Source organism: Phodopus roborovskii, unplaced genomic scaffold, assembly GCF_943737965.1.
Source record: "Phodopus roborovskii unplaced genomic scaffold, PHOROB, whole genome shotgun sequence".
Classification (NCBI taxonomy): domain Eukaryota; kingdom Metazoa; phylum Chordata; class Mammalia; order Rodentia; family Cricetidae; genus Phodopus; species Phodopus roborovskii.
In genome coordinates this window covers 9,500,087-9,518,761 of record NW_026126558.1, presented here as the reverse complement: position 1 = coordinate 9,518,761, position 18,675 = coordinate 9,500,087, and the positions used below count along the sequence as shown (strand labels likewise).

The 18,675-nt window shown below is 52.1% G+C and overlaps 1 protein-coding gene across 1 annotated transcript; it reads right to left on the bottom strand.

The window, feature by feature from the left end:
* Positions 1-260: 260 nt before the first annotated feature.
* Slc38a8 (solute carrier family 38 member 8) lies at positions 261-17,657 on the bottom strand. The gene is made up of 11 exons (XM_051201614.1): positions 17,545-17,657; positions 17,009-17,190; positions 15,680-15,878; positions 12,191-12,323; positions 9,688-9,789; positions 7,466-7,523; positions 5,535-5,649; positions 4,121-4,268; positions 3,617-3,825; positions 1,982-2,033; positions 261-545 (listed from the first exon to the last, which is right to left on the bottom strand). The coding sequence occupies exons 2-11, from the start codon at positions 17,186-17,188 to the stop codon at positions 452-454; spliced, it is 1,290 nt and encodes a 429-aa protein (XP_051057571.1). The 5' UTR covers positions 17,189-17,190; positions 17,545-17,657; the 3' UTR covers positions 261-451.
* Between the last annotated feature and the right edge of the window lie 1,018 nt (positions 17,658-18,675).

Sequence of the window (18,675 nt, the reverse complement as noted above, 5' to 3'; positions counted from 1 at the left end):
GCAGACAAGCACTTACTAACTTGAGATGGGCCCTGTCTGGGTAGTTGGCACCCTACTTGGTAAAGAGAAGTTTGAACAGAGACACACAGGGCAGGTATTAACCATGTAATCATGAATACAGAGACTTGCATGACACATCTACAAGCCAGGAACTCTAAAGACTTCTTGCAGCTACCAGGACAGTAGAAGGGAGCATTCCAGAGCCTTCTGGGGCAGCGTGGCTCACACACTGTAGCTAACACTCCAGCTTTCAGTAGCATGAGCACCGATTGTCCTGAGTCACTAGCTGGTGATAACTTGTCACAGCAGTCCTTTCTCACCAGGGCCCTAGGAGCCAGCCACAGGAGGAGTAGAGTTCAGTAGGCAGCCAGCAGGCATGACTGCCCTCTTCCCCAGCGCCTTTGTGATGACAAGAACCCACAGGGTTCTCAGGCCAGATCCCAGAGGCCTCTCAGAGCAACTCCAACATGGCCTCAGCTGTGCTCTGTCCAAAGATGAAAGTGCCCACCAGCACGGAGAGGGTGCCCCAGGCCTCCAGGCAGCACCTGCAATGTAACATGCCTGGTTGTGTGGCTGGCAGTATATGCAGTACCAGATGGTGTTGGCAGGACAGAAGTGTCATCAAATTAAGACACAGCCCCCCCCCCCCCCGTGCTGGCTAGTTTTATGTCAACTTGACACACGCTAAAATCATAGGAGGGCAATTCAACTGAGAAAATGTGTCCATTATGTCCAGTTGTAGGCAAGCCTGTAGGCCATTTTCTTAACTGGCGATCAATGGACCAGCAAATGGCAGGGCTTCCAGAGAGATCACTGCAGCATTAACAGAGGCCAGAAGGAACTGTCACCAGTGAGGGACATCTCTGGCTGAACAGCATCAGCTTCCCCCACCCCAAAAGTTCACAGGACACAACACCACTTGTTAACAGGTGGGAAAGACAGAGGGCAATTTCAGAAAACCATCTTCAAAGTCTATGAATGAACCATGCTGAACTTGTCCAGAGCAAGAATCCACAGGAGCTCTGGGAACCAGCCAGTGGGGACCAGGCAGCTAGCTTACAAAAGTCCAGAGCAACACCTGCTCTCCTGGAAAAACAAAACTTGGGCTCACAGGGGCTGAAGGATAGGGGCTGGGCACAGACCTGCAGCAGGCACCCACATCCATGGCTATATAAGCCATAGGCATCTGAAATGGGCCGAGTGGTACCACACATCACATGCTAGCATGGGACTATGGCCTTATCCAGAACAGGGTCTGTGTGGGTGATTAAGTGCAGGATGCTGAGCCTGAGTCCATGGACAAGTGTCCTCCTAAGGAAAGGGTGATAGGGGTTTGAGACCCACCATGCCCATCTCAGGACTGCTTCCAGAGCCCACAGGGTGCATTTGAGCCATTCCCTGCAGAAAGCTAATCCTGCATGTTTCCATCTGCCTCCGTTTATTTCCACAGCTGTGCAGTGGTAATCAAGGGGGTGGATAAGCAAGGGAATTCAGATTCCAGGGTCTGAGCTGGGGCTGGCTCTCTCCTCAATGGCCTCCTGTGCCACCCCGTCATGTGTATGGTGGAGATAGGTATATGAAGGTGTCTGGATAAGAGCCCCTCCTCCACAGATCCTGGCAAGATCTGCTATCAGGAAGACACAACAGGTGGGCCTGAGTCATTTCAGCCACTAGAACTTTTGACTCAGGACCAGCCTGCTCCTGAGCCAAGCTTCAAGGGAGGTATAGCCTGGGCCACTAGAGGGGAGGCGGGGAGGAGACACTCCAAACAGACAGGAAATTCCAAATACGGAGCCTGAAATATAATATGCACATACTGCTGAAGGCTGCTGGGGATATGAGTTGTTCTCATGCACACATGCTCAAAGAGGGGTGAGGGCACACCACCACCTCTGGTTTCCCAGGCCCAGGAGAGTACATCATTCTAGCTCATAGCCCCTGAGTACACCCTAGGTGCTACCCTCATCTTGGGGTCACTCACTTGACTCTTGGTCCCATGGGCTCCATGCCCACAGCACAGATGAGGCACAAACCTGCAAAGAAGACAGAAATTCAACTTGGCTCTCCCTTACTGAACTGGAGGCACAGAGGGCTGCCAATACCCGGCAGTCCTCAGGTGGCCAGTGGAAAGTGGTTAAGGGGCCAGTTTGGAGTTAGCGAGTGCAGTGAGAGCTCCAGCTAAGCACCCCTAAAATGATTTCACTGAACAGCATAGCCTCTCAGGCCTCTCTCTGCCTTCCAGGGGCAGGAACTTGGTTGATACCCAGTCCTGGTATGCACCCATGGAGCTGCAGCCAGGATCTTGCAACACAACCCCGACTGGCCTAGAATTCTCCATCCCCCTGCCTTAGCCTCTCTATTGCTGGGATAACAGGCAAGTACTACTATGCTCCATCTTCCTCCCCTTCCTCCTCTTCTTCCTCTTCCTCCTCCTCAATTTTTAAATATTTTTACGTTGGGGAGATAGCTCAGTTGATAAAGTTCTTGCCTTGTAGGCACAGAGACCCAGGTTTGATTACCTAGAAACCACATTACAAAACAAAACAAACAAACAAAACTGAAAGAGCTAGTTTGGGGCTGGGAGCTGGCTCAGTGGGCAAGCATTTGCCATGCAAGCATGAGGACTGCAGCTCGGCTCCCTGGAATTCAAAAGCTGGTGATGTGGTAGCCCGCCTACAATCTCAGCATTGGCTGGCACAATGGGCTAGCTAAAATGGCAAGCTCCTGATTTAGTAAACGCATAGGGTAGAAAGCAATTAATGATTACAGTGTCAATCTTGGGTTCCCACTTGCACACACACACACACACACTTCCACACACATGTTATATGCAACAACAACAGAAAAAGCCAGGTGTGTGGCACAGGCAGATTCCCGGAAGTGCCCTACGCACATGCCTCCATTTAGCCGGGGCTGTACTTCAGCTCTAGAGCTCTGGCCTGGCATGCATGAGTCCTGGGTCACACCTCCAGCATCGGTTCTGTTCAGTTTTAAAGCCTTTCAATTCTGCCTGGTGCTTCCCAGGAACTGCTCCCACACTGCCTGCCCCTCCCCACCACCCCCAGGCAGTTCCCTGGGGGCACAGGAAAGAGCTTTGAAAAGGCTCCCGGGGGCCTGAGCCAGACTTGAAAGAAGTGGCCTCAGAACAGGGAGTTGAAAGAGGCAGGCACCATGAAATTCATTAAACTCTACCCCAAACCAGAATGAACAGTGACACTCTCTGGCCTGGCTTCTACCTGTGTGTAGAGCTGCTGTGTCCAATGGTGTTATCACTGTCTCAGAGACAACCCAGGTTGGCATCTAGAACATCTGGCCATGGTTCACCATGGGACCATCATCTCTCAAGTTCAATATCTACCTGATACAGCTCTTTCTTCTCATAGCAGAATTGCATAGTATAGACATGGAAGTACTTCTCAACCTTCCTAAGGCTGCAACTCTTTAATACAGTTCCTCATGCTGCAGTGACCCCCAACTGTAAAACTATGCTACTGACATCATTTGTAAAGTAAATACTTTTGGAGGTACAAGTTTGCCTAAGGGGTCACGACTCACAGGTTGAGAACCACCACTATAGACCAAGGTCGAGTGCTGGAGGATGGAGGCAATCACTTACCGGGGAAGATGAAGATGAAGAAGGAGCTGATGCCACCGATAATGCTGATGATCTCACTGAGGTCCGGCAGAAACAAGGCCATCGCAAGTGTCACTGACACCCACAGGAAGGTCAGTGGCAGTCGAACCCATGGCCCTGAGGGGTCAACCAGTACTGGAGGACCATGTGTGGCCCAGTAGCTCTTTTTCCAAAAGTCCTGCATTACAGACCTGTAGATACACGGCCACCGGTGCACAGCCAGCGCCTATGGTGCTGATCTCCCGGCTTCTATCAGTCCTGCACACGGCAGGGTCTGCCCCCACACCCAGCCCAGTGTTCCCCAGGGCACCTCTCAGCCTTTGGGTCTGTAGGGAAGGGGAGTCGCGGTTCTAGGCCCAGTTCTGATGCTTACTCGCTGGTCCACCCCGAAACCCACTGTGTCCGTCAGAGATGACCTCAGTCCCACTTGTACCCACACACACGGAGAACACTACCTATGGTGCACCGGGGTGAACAGACACTCACCTCCCCAGGAACAGCACAATGGGGTAGACAGTCACAACAGAGACAGCAAAGAGAATACGTGCTACAATGATGGCCGTGTCATTGCCTGGGTAGGACATCAAGACATCCGCAGAAACTTCAGTTCCAAAAGTCAAGAAGCCATAAACCCCTGCAAGTGGGAGAGAAGACGGTGGGTATCCGCAATGAGAAAAATCCCCCCATACCCTAAGGATGTTCTTTGGTATGGTTGGAAGGTTCTGGAAGGGTTCCTTGTTCTGTGTCCCAAACACTCCTACAGACTAGCTGGTTGCTCACGGCTGGTGCCAGGGCTCAGATATGACCATTGACTGGAAGCCCCAGTGCCTTGGGAAATAGGCACACATCTCCCACCTCCCATGTCCTCCAGCTCAGGCAACAGAAGCCAAAGAAGCAACTGGTCCCACATCCATCTTCCATCTTCCAGATGGGAAAACCAAGGACTAGACTATCCCTGATCCTCTACAGTCATACAGCTGGCAGAGGCAGAAAGCTAGCTTCTTCCCACAGCACAACACTTCTGCCTGTCTTGGAACTCATTCTGTAGACCAGGCTGGCCTTGAACTCACAGAGATCCACCCGCTTCTGCTTCCTGAGTGCTGGGATTAAAGGCATGCACCACCAATGCCCAGCCTAAAACACTGCTTCTTGTTACCCAGGTCTTTGCCCTGTCCTGAGACATTTACTTGGAGGCCTATCTAGGAGCTCCTGTGATCCTACTGACCCTGACACTAGGGAAATCTGCAGATAACACAGTCATAACCTTCAAAGCCTGGGACTGCAGAAGGACAGGATCCGCTGGCTGGGGAAAAGGTCTCTGGCAACTCCCTCAGGCGACCCTAGGAGTTCAAAGCTGCACAGCAGAGTCACTGCAGCCTAAACCTTCCAGGTCAGCAGCTCCAATAGATGAAAGCAAGAAAGGCCACCAGGCAGTAGCCACTAAAGGTCAGCTGTACTGATACCTGAGTCTGAATAGGCACATGCTGTAATCGTGGGCCTCTCATAACTACTCCCTGGGCCATGTTTTTACCACCTCTGACGACCTCTGCTTACCTCACAACATTTGTGAGTACTCTGAGTCACTACATCTGCACAAGTGCTTTGTAAACCTCTTCCCAGATAAAACCATGTCCCAGAATAGCAGGGGAGATGAGAACAGGGGCATTAGAACATGTGTGGGTCTCGGCTTTGCACATCTAACTGTGGGACCTTGGAAAAGCCACTGAAGCCCTCTGAACCTCAGTTTCCCCATCTGCATGCAGCCTCTTCCTATGGGACACTATGGATTAAATGCACAGCAGTGCTTACAGCCCAGCATGGGAAGGGTCTCTCAGGACCCTTGTCTTTTCCCCTTTCCATGGCTACTCCCTCTCCTCTGGGACGCACCTGCAGGCCCTACCTGTCAGCGAGTAGACAAGGCAACAGGCCAGCAAGGACGACACAGAGACCAGGGCCCAGTGGGAGAGGCTCTGGTTCCGCATGCTGCAGTAGATGGAGACTGCGGCCTCGTGACTCTGGAAGACAGAACCTGTAGCTCAGACCCTCCAGGGACAACTGGGGAGGTGTTACACACCGAAGCTGGTAAGTACCCGAGTGTCTACCAGAAGCATAGGCAAATTTCAAGACACTCATGAGTGTAGTACTATACAGCTCTTAAAAGGACTGACCTGACTCCCCACCTCAGTGAATCTCACAAAACAACATAATGAAGGAAAGATGACAAGCAAGGGAGAGGCCTCAGTAAAGCTGTTTAAAACAAAACCTGCATAAGACCAAACTGGACTCCCTTAATACAGGTGACAATGGTGTGGCTGGAACAATACATGAGGCCACTGGCGGTGGGTCCAAGATCTAACTCTAATGCACAAACTGACTTAGTGGAGCCCATTCTGTATGGAGAGATACCTTGCTCAGCCTACCAGGGGTGTGGGAGGTGGAGAGGTGCCTTGATCCTGCCTCAAGGAGAGGATGGGTCAGACTTAGGAGACTGAGACTTCCCTGGGGAGGCCTTACCCTCTCCGAGGAGCAGATGGGAGGAGGTGGGGAGTAGAGGGAGGGGAAGGAGAGGAGGGAGGGGAACTGGGATTGGAATGTAAAAAATAAATTAATAATAATGATAAAAACCAGGGTGCCAGAGTGGCCATGGTGACTAGAGACAGTGTCTTCAGCCTCAACCTCTGTTCCCCCAGGCCCTTCACTGATCCAGTTCAGGGAGAAGTGGTGTGTTTGAGTCCTGTCAGAAGTCCTGATGGCCATGACCCTTGCTGCCTTTCCTTCCTCACAGGCCAAGCTGCCAAGCTCCACCCTCTTCATCCTCACAGATCTCCTCGGACTCCTGACTCTTCAGATCCTTCATCCACCGTGGCCTGAGCCCTACCCCCACACTCCTATCCTGTCCTTCCCAGCTCCCCAGTCACTGCTGCCCTGGAAACCCTGGAAACCACAGCCTGGTTGCTAGGAGAGCCAAGGCACAAGGAAGTCAAGATGAGGGCTGTGAGCCTTTGGAAGAGGTTCGCACAGGCTGTCTGCTGCTCTGAGTTGACCACACCCAGGCAGCATCTCAGAGCAAACTCAGCCCCAGGCAGCTTTCAAAACATCAGGTGTGTGAGCTTCTCAGGAGTCTCTTACTGAGCCCCAGAGGTAATGCTGAGCCAGTTGCCAGGCTGAGAATGGCAGTGTCACAGGAGGTTATCAAAACAAACAAACAAGCAAGCAAGCAAACAAACAAACAGTTCTGAAAGGAAATCCAAGTGGAAGAACGGAACTGGAGGGCAAGGGGAGGGGGCACAGGTCACTAGGCCTGGGTGCCATCACCAATCTCTATGAACTCTGCTTTGCGGCGAAGTTGTTGGCAGCAGTGGGTTTTTAGGAGAGGCGAGTCTTAGCCAGGCATGGTCCCCTGTCCTGTCACTTGGCCTCCTGCCTTTCCCTCTCTCTATACCCTCTACGCAGTAAAATCTTAAGAGACATGATCTTTCTTCTCCAAGGTCCAGAGCTGAATCTACTCATTCTGCAAGTATCTGTGGCTCTGTCCCCAAGCCTGCTGGGAGTTCTGTGATCACTCTTCAGAGAGTGTGTTCCAGGCACCCACCCCCTTCTCTGGATTCCAGACCCAACCAACATGGGACTGCCGATACGGGGGGTTTGGGGGAGAAGTTCAATGACAGCTCACATCCCCTCTAGGTGACCCAGATGTCACAGCCTCTGGAAGACAGCCCATGGGCACAGCTGGGCACCAAGAACAGAACAAGTACTCTGACTTCTGCCTTGGGGGAAGCTGTACTCTCCAGAGATTCCCAGAAGCCTGAAAATGTCACATTCTCAACATACCTGGAATCCAAAGCAGATGGTAGGGAAGACACTAAACACAGAGGTCCAGGGGGACTGGCTGTGAATAGACAGGGACAGGTGCTCATTAAGGAACTGGAGACAACCTTCAACTTGAGAGCATTTGTTTTAAACAAAATGAGGGAAATGTGATGGAGTGTGGCTGCAAGACGTGTTTTGAATGGCCAAGTCTGTGAGCGTGTGCCAGGGCTGCAGGGATGCTTGTTCAGTGCTGTTATTTTTTCTAAATACATCTCTGTGGACATTTGGTGATACGACACTGCCTGTGTGGGTGGGGTGTGGGCAAGGCAGAGCCCCCATCTTCCCTCCAGAGGCTGCCTATCTCAAATGTGGGGTGCTAGGGCACACACAGTCACTGTCCAACACATCTCCCCAAATGCAAGGTCGGTGTGCCCTGTGTCCAAGTCACCCCAAGGAGCCAGTGTCCCCCCTCTCCTGGCTCCTGTCTGGTAGATCCTGTTTGCTTTGCTAAGCAACTCTTTATGGCAGTCTCTGACACCCACAGGGACACACAGTCCAGTGGGGCATGAACAGAAGTTCCCTGTGGTCAGAACCTCAGGCTGTGGAAGAGTTAACAGCCCCCCACCAAACATCCCTGTCCTGGCCTTACCCAGGACTCTGCAAATATATCCCTCCAGGCCGAAAGGAACTTTGTAGATAGGGCCGAAGCTAAGTATGAGCAGTGCCTTGGGTCACGGAGGTGAGCCCAGTGTGCCACAGGAGACCACAGTGTGCAACCAGAGCCTCTGCCCAGTTGTAACAGGAGAGCCGTGACCAGGGGCAGGGCAGAGCTACCATATGGCTGGCTTTAGAGGAGGAAGGGTCACAGTCTAAGGACTGTGGGCAGCTGCTAAAAGTAGGAAAAGCAAGATGCTTTCCCAGCAACTTCAGAAGGAATGGGCTTTCCCAGGCCATGGTCTGACTGAACATACGAACTGGACCTCTTACGCCAGCCAGCACTGTGAGGGAAGACACATTTGCTCCAGTGTGGAGAGAAACATTCCTGACTGTTTGAGTTCCTTGGTTTTTAGGGATTTGTCGCAGCAGCCCCAGGAGACTCACCTACTTACAAACCCCACCGGGGATTGGGGGGGGGGGGACTGGAGAGTTGGCTCAGAGGTTAAGAACACTGACAACTCTTTCAGAGGACCCTGGGTTCAATTCCCAATGCCTACATGGTGACTCACAACCATCTGTAACTCTAGTTCTAGGGGTCCGGACATGCTCACACAGATATACATGCTGGCAAACCACCAATGCACGTAAAATTAAACAATAACAATGAACTGTGCAGACATTAGCACAACTCTGCTTCCCCTAGCCTGCCTCCTTCAAACTGCAGACACACACAGGCAGACACACACAGCTGGCCAGCCACTGAGGAGCTAGCAGATGTCTCCAAGCCACTTTCTGGCTCACCCTCTGCCACTCCCTGACCTGAGCTCAGGCTTCACCATCTGGGACACAAATCCTCTAATTCCTGTATTCTTATCACTTGTAGTTCCTGGCCAGGACAACCACATCACCTATGGGACCCAATGGAGGATGTACATACTGAGGCCTTGGTTCAATTATGATACAAAATTCCTAGAGTGGTGACTACAATTATAAGCCCCTGAGCTGCCCCTGTCCCTGAGAAACAGACGTCCACACACCTAGCATCTGACCACATCATATCACCTGCCTGGGATGTTCCTCAGCCTGAGGCATCAGGTCTAGGCTGGGACTTCCTGCCTGACTCCCACTCCTGCACCTGACTCCCACAGCCCACCTGGCAACCCTTTGCAGGAGCGAGCCATGCCTCCTCCCAGCTGTGCTCAAAGCACTGGGGGTGCTCCAGTTCACCCATGGCAAAACAACAGTCTTCATAGTAGCTGAGTCTCTGCGGGACACACTACCTCACTTTCAGCCTTAGTCTGGGCTTCTCAACAGCCAATTGTTGCCTGGAGACCTGCCTGGGGACCTGCCAGGTCCCACAGCCTCCACATAGAGCATGTGTCTGTTTTTGGTGCAGGAGCACCAGGTTGGTGTGGCCTTCGGTCTTTGTTTTCTTCTGAAGAAGGAACTTCTTAGCTTCATCACACATTAGAGACAGGAGGGATCTCATGAGAAAGAACCAGGGTTCTAAGGCAAGCCCCAGAGGCTCTCCTTCCAAGAATCCCATTGCCAACCACAAAGCAGGAAAAACTGTCCTCCAAACTCACCTGAGCAAAGGGCGGGGCTGGTGCAGGAGGCCCTGGGGCCATAGGTAGTATTGCACCGTAATGACCAGGGCAAGGTAGCAAGCAGCCAGGGTACCTAGGATGCTAGCACACACACAGGGCAGAATCAGAAACCCTGCACCAAAGACCCAGCCAATACCCACAGGGGCATCCCAGCTCTGCCCTGGCTAGAGTGGAGCCAGGAAGCTCTCCTCCTGAACCACCATTCCCTCTCCTTATGGGGAGTTCCCAGGGGCAGCTATGCCCTGTTGTTCTGGTCCACATTTCAGGGGTGTGGCTTCTGGATGGCCCAGCATGCTTGGGAAAAGCAACTGGACATCTCTCCTCTCACCAGTGAATACCAGTCAGCTGCTGGGGTTTGATATCCAAGTCAGGACACCTTCAGGAGAGGGGAAGAGCCTGTTATGGCCTGAAGGCCACAGGAGCCTTGCCAGCTACAGCTGTGGAGGGACTGGGCTCTGCTTCCCAGGTTACACAAGTGCATTGTTATTCACACACAAGGGGAAGGCCAGTGATGAACCTGAACTTGGGCCGAGACTGTCTGTCTTTAGGCTTTGGTTTTTCAACACCATCCCCGGAAGCCTCAGGATCAAAAATGAATTGAAAACCACGCCCGTCTGACTGTGTGTAGGGGGAGGGGGAGGAAGCCTGCCACCGTCAGATGACAAGGTGAGCTGCTGCAGTGCTGTTAAGAAAAGTGAGAGGAAGACATGTGCAGGGAAATGGATGGAGCTGGTCACCTCTAAGGGAGGTGACCCCGTCCCAGCTAGGCGAACACTGCTGTTCACATGAGCTCACACAAGTCCCAGACGCCTTAACAGAGGAGATGATAGTGCAGTACATGTGATACTAAAAAGTAGGGTGCAACACTGAAGTTAAAGGTTCCAATATGGCTAGGCACGGGAGTGGAGGAAAGGTGAGGGGTGGGTCTAGCCAAAACTAAGAACATGGGAAAAATCCTTATGGAAAACAACTGTGTTGTAAGCTAATTTAAAAAAAAAATTTTTTTTTAAATCTAGCATTCCAGAGAAAAGTAGACACTTGTGAGTTCAAACTCAGCCAGATCTACATAGTAAGGTCCTGTCTTAAAAAAAAAAAAAAAAAAAAAAAAAAAAAAAAAAAGTGGAATAGTGGTGCTCTACATGGGTGAACAATACTGCTTCCAGAAGACATGAGTTATTCAACAAAAGTTCCAGTGCCAGGCATGCGATACCTCTGTTACGAATTATTGGTCAGGGAGGTCCCAGAGTGCTGGCCTGCCCCCCAAAAACCCCATGGGCTATTGCCACAGTTTGGGCTCCCCATCAGAACTAGATGGCAAGTCCCTTTAGCAAGTCAGTCTTGTGGCTAGCTGTCATAGTGGTGTCGGTGCAACACAGGCTGCTGTGGGAGAAAAGACGCTGCACGCTACAATACCAACCTGCTGGGCAGTAATGGAATGACTGTCCAGGTAACCAACAGCCTTCTGACTGGACTTGAAGCCTGCTCCACAGGAGGGAGGTCATGCTTGGTACTGTAAAACTGGTCCAAAGCACAAGGCTGGGCTGTGTCTACACCCACTGGTTAGTGCTGCTCTCAGCCTTGGTCAGAGAAGCCTCTTTTCTCAGAGTAGTGGTCAATGCAGAGACTCTTAGGTAGTCAATGTGCTGAGAACTAGTGACCATTGCGTGCTCAGCCCAGAATGAGACATCTGTATCAACCCTCTCCCTGCAGGCCCCAGATAGCATCGTGGAAGAGGGGAGAAAAAGAATGTAAGGGCTAAAGGATGGGGAGGGCTGAGAGATGCTGTCTTCTGGACGTGTCATGGCTATCACACTCATGAACTCAACAGCTGTGGTGAGATCCAAGGCTGCCAACATTCCAGCGTGGATGGGGAGGGGCATGGATGGGAGGGGCATGGATGGGAGGGGCATGGACAGGGAGGGGCATGGACAGGGAGGGGCATGAATGGGAGGGCATGGATAGGGAAGGGCATGGATGGGGAGGGGCATGAATGGGAGGAGCATGGATAGGGAAGGGCATGAATGGGGAGGGGCATGGATGGGGAGGGGCATGGATAGGGAAGGGGACCATGAAGCCCCATTCGTAGCTGGGGAACTGCTGGAGGGAATGAATTTCCTTGGGGGGGGGGTGTGGCCCATGGACATTACTCATGCTCCAATGTGTGGCATCATACCACACCTATACACATGTGGGTAATCAGTGTTAAAGGGGAGGAGGAAGAGGAGAGAGACAGATGTGGGAAGGAGAGATTTGGAGAGGATCCAGAAGGAGAGGAAGGTAGGAACAAGGAGTTGATTTGATCAAGATACACGTACACATGTAGGGAATTATTGAAGAATAAGTTAAATATTATTTTTTTAAAGACCGGCTGTTAGTATTTCTTGGCTTATCTACATTTGCTACTCTTAAGTGCACAGAACCTGTGCTGCCCAAAGTGAGGCCCTATCACATCACAACCCAGAAGCCTCTGAGGCCCCCATACCTGGTATACTTCTGGAAGGCGATTTCCCGTAGCGCTGACAGGGGAAAGATGATAAGCACGGAGATCAGGGGCAGAGTGAAGTCCTGGGCTGCATACCAGGGCTGTGGGACTTCGGGCAGGAGGGAGTCACACACTGTTAGAGACAGGGACAGGAGCCAGGCTGTGGAACCCCAAGTAACCGCCTGGGAGTGGAGGGATCAGAAATGAAATGGGTCCCATCCCATGCTCCCATTGAAGGAAGGAACCCCAAATTTCATGGAGTCATTCAACAATCAAGCATCGAGCTTCCTTTTCTGCCTTTGTGGCACTGAGAGTTGAGCTAGCTAGGGTGAGATGGGGTCATTTGGGTCTCTGGCCACACTGCTGGGGAAGTGAGCCGATTGGTTCTTGCCTCAGCTTTGCACTGGAGCCCAGGAACTGCACACTCCACAGCTGGGTGGCTGAGAAATGTAACTCTTGCCCACATTGTGCCTTGGCGTGTACAAGTTAGGGGAGCTGGGCTGGCCCCTCAGTTCCACCAAGGGTAGTTAGGACCCTTTAGGTCAGCTGATGACAGAGCTGGTTTCAAGGTCCCTGGATAGTGGCAGCCTACTCCTGGTGCCTGCTGGAAACCCTAGAGTCCCCCTCAGCCACCTATCTGTCTCTCCTCATGGCCCCTCCTGCTGATTCCACTTTACCTGTGGCAGCCAGGAGCTCCCCAAGCTGGGGGCTGCCCATCCGTCTAAAAGCCACACCTAGACCTGCCATAAAGTCTCTTATGCCACACACTGCAGGACAAAGTCATGTGAAGGACAGGGGACCAGACAAAGTCTCAGTGAGAGAGCCATGGAAAACAGCAGGACGGCTAATGAGAGCTGGTTTAAGAGGGAGGGCAGGTGGGGGAGGGGAGCAAGGGAGTGGCAGGCAGCCTGAAGCTGGAGTGACTGGGAACCACAGGCAAGGTGACCACTGGACAGAGGTGAGGCTGGGAGAGGGTCATGGGGTCACTTGCACTGCAGTGAGTAAAGCCTTTTCATAATCAAACACAGAAATAACTGCCTGGTGAGAACAGCTCCCCCAGCTGGTGAGGTGAGGAAGGGTCCTACAGCCAGGTCTCCACCATGCAGAGGCTCTATTCAGGATAGTCACACACACACATACACACACACACACACACACATACACACACACACACACACACACACACACGCGCGCACGCACGCACCCCAGAGCCACCAAGAGGAAGGAGGTGTTGAAGGGTACATAGACATTCCAAGTGGATTTTAGAATGCCACATAGGGTGGGGTGCAAATCTTTCACCCAGTGAACTTCCTACAGCCAGGAAACAGCAGGCATCATCAGAATGATATCACCTCCTTCACCAACCTGAAATGTCTAGACAGCCCATGAAGTTTCCAGCACTGATGGGGTCCATGCGCCTAACTCATATAGTGTCTGCCCCTGAGCACTCAAGGTCTTTTTAGCATCTCCTTTCTAAGAGTGTGGGATGTCAAGGACAGCCACATCCCCAGTGACTGACCATAAAAACATGAACATGCTCTCTCTGCCCGTCTGCGCATTGAGACCTGGGGTGGCTCATATCTCAGTAAAGACTCTCGGGCATAGTGCTCCATCCCTGCGACTCTGACTTCTCAACACTGCCTCACTGTCAGTTCTGGATCTGAGTGGTGGGAGGAACTCCTTGTGCCACATGTGTGACCATTTACTCACTGGGAGGGCCAGAGAGTCCGTCCTCCATATTCTTTGGCACTGGACAGTGTCGGAGGTTCTAAAATTCCACAGCCAGGGCCTTGCCATACAAGGGCAGGAAAGAAAAACACAAACAGCAATACAGTAGACTCAATCTAACCCTAGCAACAGCTATATTCCAATTACGCCTAAAGATTCCAATTAAAAGCCTGAGGTTGTCAAGATGATAAAAAATAAAAATTAAATTAAAGAAACTCACAAGACTCAGCCATATGCTGTCTACAAGGAACATATTTACAATCCCAAGCTGTAGCTGGCTTCAGAGAAGTATGTGAAGGCGACCCATAGCCACTGACCTTGAGGAAGCTGGTGTCTCTATTAATAGAGAAGGAGGCCAGAGATGAAAGCGGAATATTTCATATTAATAAAGGATGTGCCTAATCACCGGGTTTCAAAAGCCACAGAGCAGAGACTGCGGAATAAAGGGCGAGGTAGGCAGGTCTGCAGTTGCAGCTGTAGCTGTCAATACCGGTTATTAGATAGCATAGACTAACCAGGACATTTAAAAACTCAGAAGAGATTGTCTGGGGATGCAGCTCAGTGAATAAATAGAGCGCTCATCTAGCACACAGGAAGCCCTGAGTTCCATCCCCAGTACTGGCACATGCCTGTAATCACAGTACTTACACAAAGGCAGGGGGCTGCACAGTGGACTCAGGAGGAGGAGCATATACTGCTCTACATGGGGGGGGGGCATGCACTGCCCTTGTAGAGGTGGCTTCTAGCATCTGCATCAGGTGACGCACAATCACCCATAACTCTCACTCCAAGAGATCTGACCCCTTTGGCCTCCAGAAGTACCAGCACTCACATGCATATACCACCCCCAAACACACACATAATTAATAATAAACATAAATATATTTTAAACAGGGGGAACAGGAGGATTAGGAGCTCAAGGTTATCCTCAGCTACATAGTGAGCTCAGTTCTAGTCCAGCTTGGGCTATTGAAACCCTGTTTCAAAATAAAACAGAACAACATGGAATGTTCACCGAGACTGACTAGCACTGGGTCCCAAGTGAGTTTATTTTGTCGTGTTTGTTTTGTAGTTTTGAGACAGGGTTTCTCTGTGGCTTTGGAGACCAGGCTGGTCTCAAACTCACATAGATCTGCCTGCCTCTGCCTCTGTCTCCTGTGTGCTGGGATCAAAGGTGTGTACTACCGCCATCCAGCAGGGTTTTAACAGCCTCTAAACTTCATAACTGTGCAAGATGATAGTGTTGTCTGTGATGCAGTTAAGACAGGAACCAGAGGATCTGAACAACTGCCAAATGGAAATGAAGCAAAATGGTCCAGATATCTGTAAGTCAGGTGGAAAGCACAGCAAGCTGCCAAGCACATGCCTGGCATGGTGCAAACAGAAGGTAGGAAAACATGCCTGGCGCAGCTGCAGCCATGCTTAGAGAAGCCTTAGTAGAGGGTCAGAGACCATGATTACACGTGTTCTCACAGTGCCTAAGTGAAGGGTGCTACTGGGAAGTTCTGCAGCTGGCTTAGTTTTCCCATCTGTGAAATGGGCTGTCTCCATTAGCCATTCTTTCTGCAGTCAGAGCCTCTCTCATGCCTTCATGATCAACTGCTCCCTTCCTAACCACATTGGATCCTCAGGCGAGGCCTTGCCTCTACTGTCCCCCTTGAGGTCCATCAACTACCCACTGTCCTGCTCACCAGCTGGGGGCCCGAGAGTCATTACAGGCCTTGCACCCTGGGTTACCCCAATGCCAGGAAAGGAACTCACATTTCTCTAGCTGGTCCCCGATCACCCTGAGGAAGGCCACAGAGATCATGATCAGGTTGGTCAGGAAGCAGGCTTCACACAGCTTCCCCATGGCAGCCCCACACAGTTCACGGACCACACCCTGGTAGGTGGTCTGGCCGCTGATGGAGGCTGCGTAGCCCAGGATGACCAGGCCGCTGATCAGGAAGAGCAAAGAGACCTGCAGAGGGAACCATGGGACTGTGCACATTAGAGGCTTGACTCACAGGCCAGCTGGCCCAGGTGTGCCCTCTGTGAAGTCTCTGCAAGGCCAGTGCTGTGCACATGCTAGGCTTCTACCAGACAGGCCAGAGCTTCAGGGGAGGTAGGTGCTGCCAGCTGCCCTGGGCCTGGGTCTGAGTCTGGGACTCCTATAGCTCTGCCACGTGGGGCAGATAAAACTTCATAGAGCTAGGAAGTTGAGAATGCTCTCCTGTTCTCTTAAGAGACATGGCTAGGAATGTGGGCAGGACAGGGATGTCTGGCTCAGAGGCTCAGGCCAGTCTGGTGTGAAGCAGACTCTCAGACCTGCTGTTCGGCCTGTGAAATGGTGACAGCTCACTCACCTCTCAGGGGAGCTGGGGCCTGATGCATTCAGATGCAGGCTCAGGATAAGCACTCTTGAGAGTAGGATTTATGGTTTGGGGGGGAGCAGGGGGCTGTTTTACTTCATATTTTCCAGGACTCTCTCCGTGTTTTAACAATTTGTGCATACATGAGTTAGAATACTACCCTGAACCCATTGCTCACCCCAGATCCCACACAACAGCTCTTGTGCACACTTCTGTCTATACTACCCAGACATGCTCTACAGCCATCTCGGTTTACAGCGCATAAGAGCAGGCTGAAGTGTAATTCCCCAGGGAGAGCTCAGTGACCTGTCCACCCCTCCCTCATGGACCAAACTTACACAGAAAGAGCTGTAGAAGTGCCTGTGCTGCCCTGGGACGTGCAAGCCGAACCCCTCAGCACTATCCCACCTCACCCCTGATCGGTCCCACATCCAGTGCTGTCCTGGTCTTGTATTAGTTTCTTCTAAGCACAACACTAAGCAACTTGTGGCTCCTTACCCCCGGGGAATTCTTCAGGGCACGACAAATCTCATCCTAACCCTAAGAGCTGTGGAGATTCAGTGGGACAGTTCTTGCATGTGACCCACTTAGAGGAGGGCATGTCTCCTGGGTGCAGCCTTGAAAATAAAATCCCACGATACCACACACAAGACAGCCAGCTCTGCAGAAGCAATCCTGAGAACCCCCACGGGGAAGAGCCAGACTCTCTTCTACCTGCCCCGACACCTCTGTGACTCACCAGTGCCACCAGGAAGGCGGGTACCAGGCCTCCTGCCTTGTAGAAGGCCCAGGGAAAGTTGAGCAGGCCAGCGCCTAGGGCGGACTTCAGGAGAATGAACACAGCCCCCAGTGAGGACAGAGTGGGATTGGTGGTGGCAGTGGGGGGCTTCTCCAGAAGGCCTCTAGTCTGTCCTTCCATGGCTAGGGCAGCAGAGGGACAGAGGGAGGGCTAGCATCAAACCCTCCTTTCTCATCCTTCAGGTCTCAAACCAGTCAGCATGAGACAGGGCAACTATGGTACTCCCCCCCCCCCACCCCGTGTCCTCCTCTGTCTTCCCATCCCTCTTCCCATTTACCCCCAGCCCTCTAACTCTTTTACATTTCTTCTCTCTCCCATCCTCCTTCTAGCCCCAAGGCAACCCTGGCCTCATCCCTCCTTCCCCTCTTCGTCTAAAGCCCCAGCTTCCTCTCCTGGTGGATGCTTACTTTCCAGGTCCCACCTACAACAGTGCTTCCAATTTCAACTCCCACAGTGCCTGGAGCCCTAATCCTTACCAAACCAGGTAAGGCACCCCACGGTCCTGGGTCAGCAGACTCGAACTTAGGCTTCCTGTCGATGCTCCAGCTGCATTGCTGGGACCCTGAGGGGCACGGATACGGAGAGTCTAGCTCCACAGGGATGGACTCTTGAGCTGTTTATCAAGGGGGCCCTAGAGGGCGTATGTTGGGTCAAGGAGCTTGCAATGAACCTGATCAGGATATCTTAATTCTTGTGATCTGTAGAGTCCCCTCCCTGGGGAGTGGCTTTGTCAGCAGCTTATTGGTCAGAGCAGAGCTGGTATCCATCAGGGCCAGGCACCCAGAAGCCGATCCCACCCACTGTGGGCCGGGCATCAGATCCCTCAGCTGCCCCACAAGACCTCTAACTTTAGGGAGGGTCGTGGAAGGGGCTGGGCTGAGTCTATCACCCTTACTCAATGTCACTGCTGGCAGTATGTCTCATTGAGGCCCATCTGGGGAAGGGTCCCTAAGCATCCCTGGTAGGTCTTCTCCCTGCCGCTTACAATGGTGGGCGCTCCTCAAACTAATGCTGAGCTTCAGGTAAGCCTTGGTGAAAGGCAGACTGATGGCCTCCGCTTCAGGGAAGCTCCAGGTTCCTGCTCCACACTGAGCAGAAGGCAACTGTAGATGCTCTGAACCTATGTGTGGCTACTAAGCTGGCAGAAGACAACCCCCGCTCTGGAAGACACACATCAAGATGTCAAGATCAAACCAGGCATTTTCACCAGCTTGTTGCTGGAAGCCTGATCCCCACTCATTTCTTGGGAATCCCCTGGAGTGTTCCTGCATACAAGTGGCCAGTCTATCCCTAGCATTTCTGCCTCGGTGGGTCTGGGATGGGGGTCAGAGGACCTACCTGCCTGTCTACTATGTTTCCTGCTGCTGGCAGAGGGACCCTGCTGAGAACTGCTTTCCATCAGACACCTTCTCTGCCTAGAGCTCCACCCCATCCAATCAGCCCATCTGTCAGGGATGCCCCCAAAGTACGGTTTCCTCCTGGGTTTCTAGCATCTCAACCTTGACTTGGTGACCTCCTTGAGTCTCCACACAGCTGGTGCTCACTAAATGCCTGACAGCCTCTCAGCGTGACTGCCTAGGAGACTGTGATTCCATTGGCCCCCTGCT

Coding starts and splice junctions, on each gene's coding strand:
- Slc38a8 (XM_051201614.1), bottom strand. CDS start 17,188: ATGGAAGGACAGACTAGAGGCCTTCTGGAGAAGCCCCCCACTGCCACC. Junction 9,790..12,190: donor GCCTTCCAGAAGTATACCAG/GTATGGGGGCCT, acceptor TGTGTGTGCTAG/CATCCTAGGTACCCTGGCTG. Junction 546..1,981: donor CCCATGGGACCAAGAGTCAA/GTGAGTGACCCC, acceptor GTTACATTGCAG/GTGCTGCCTGGAGGCCTGGG.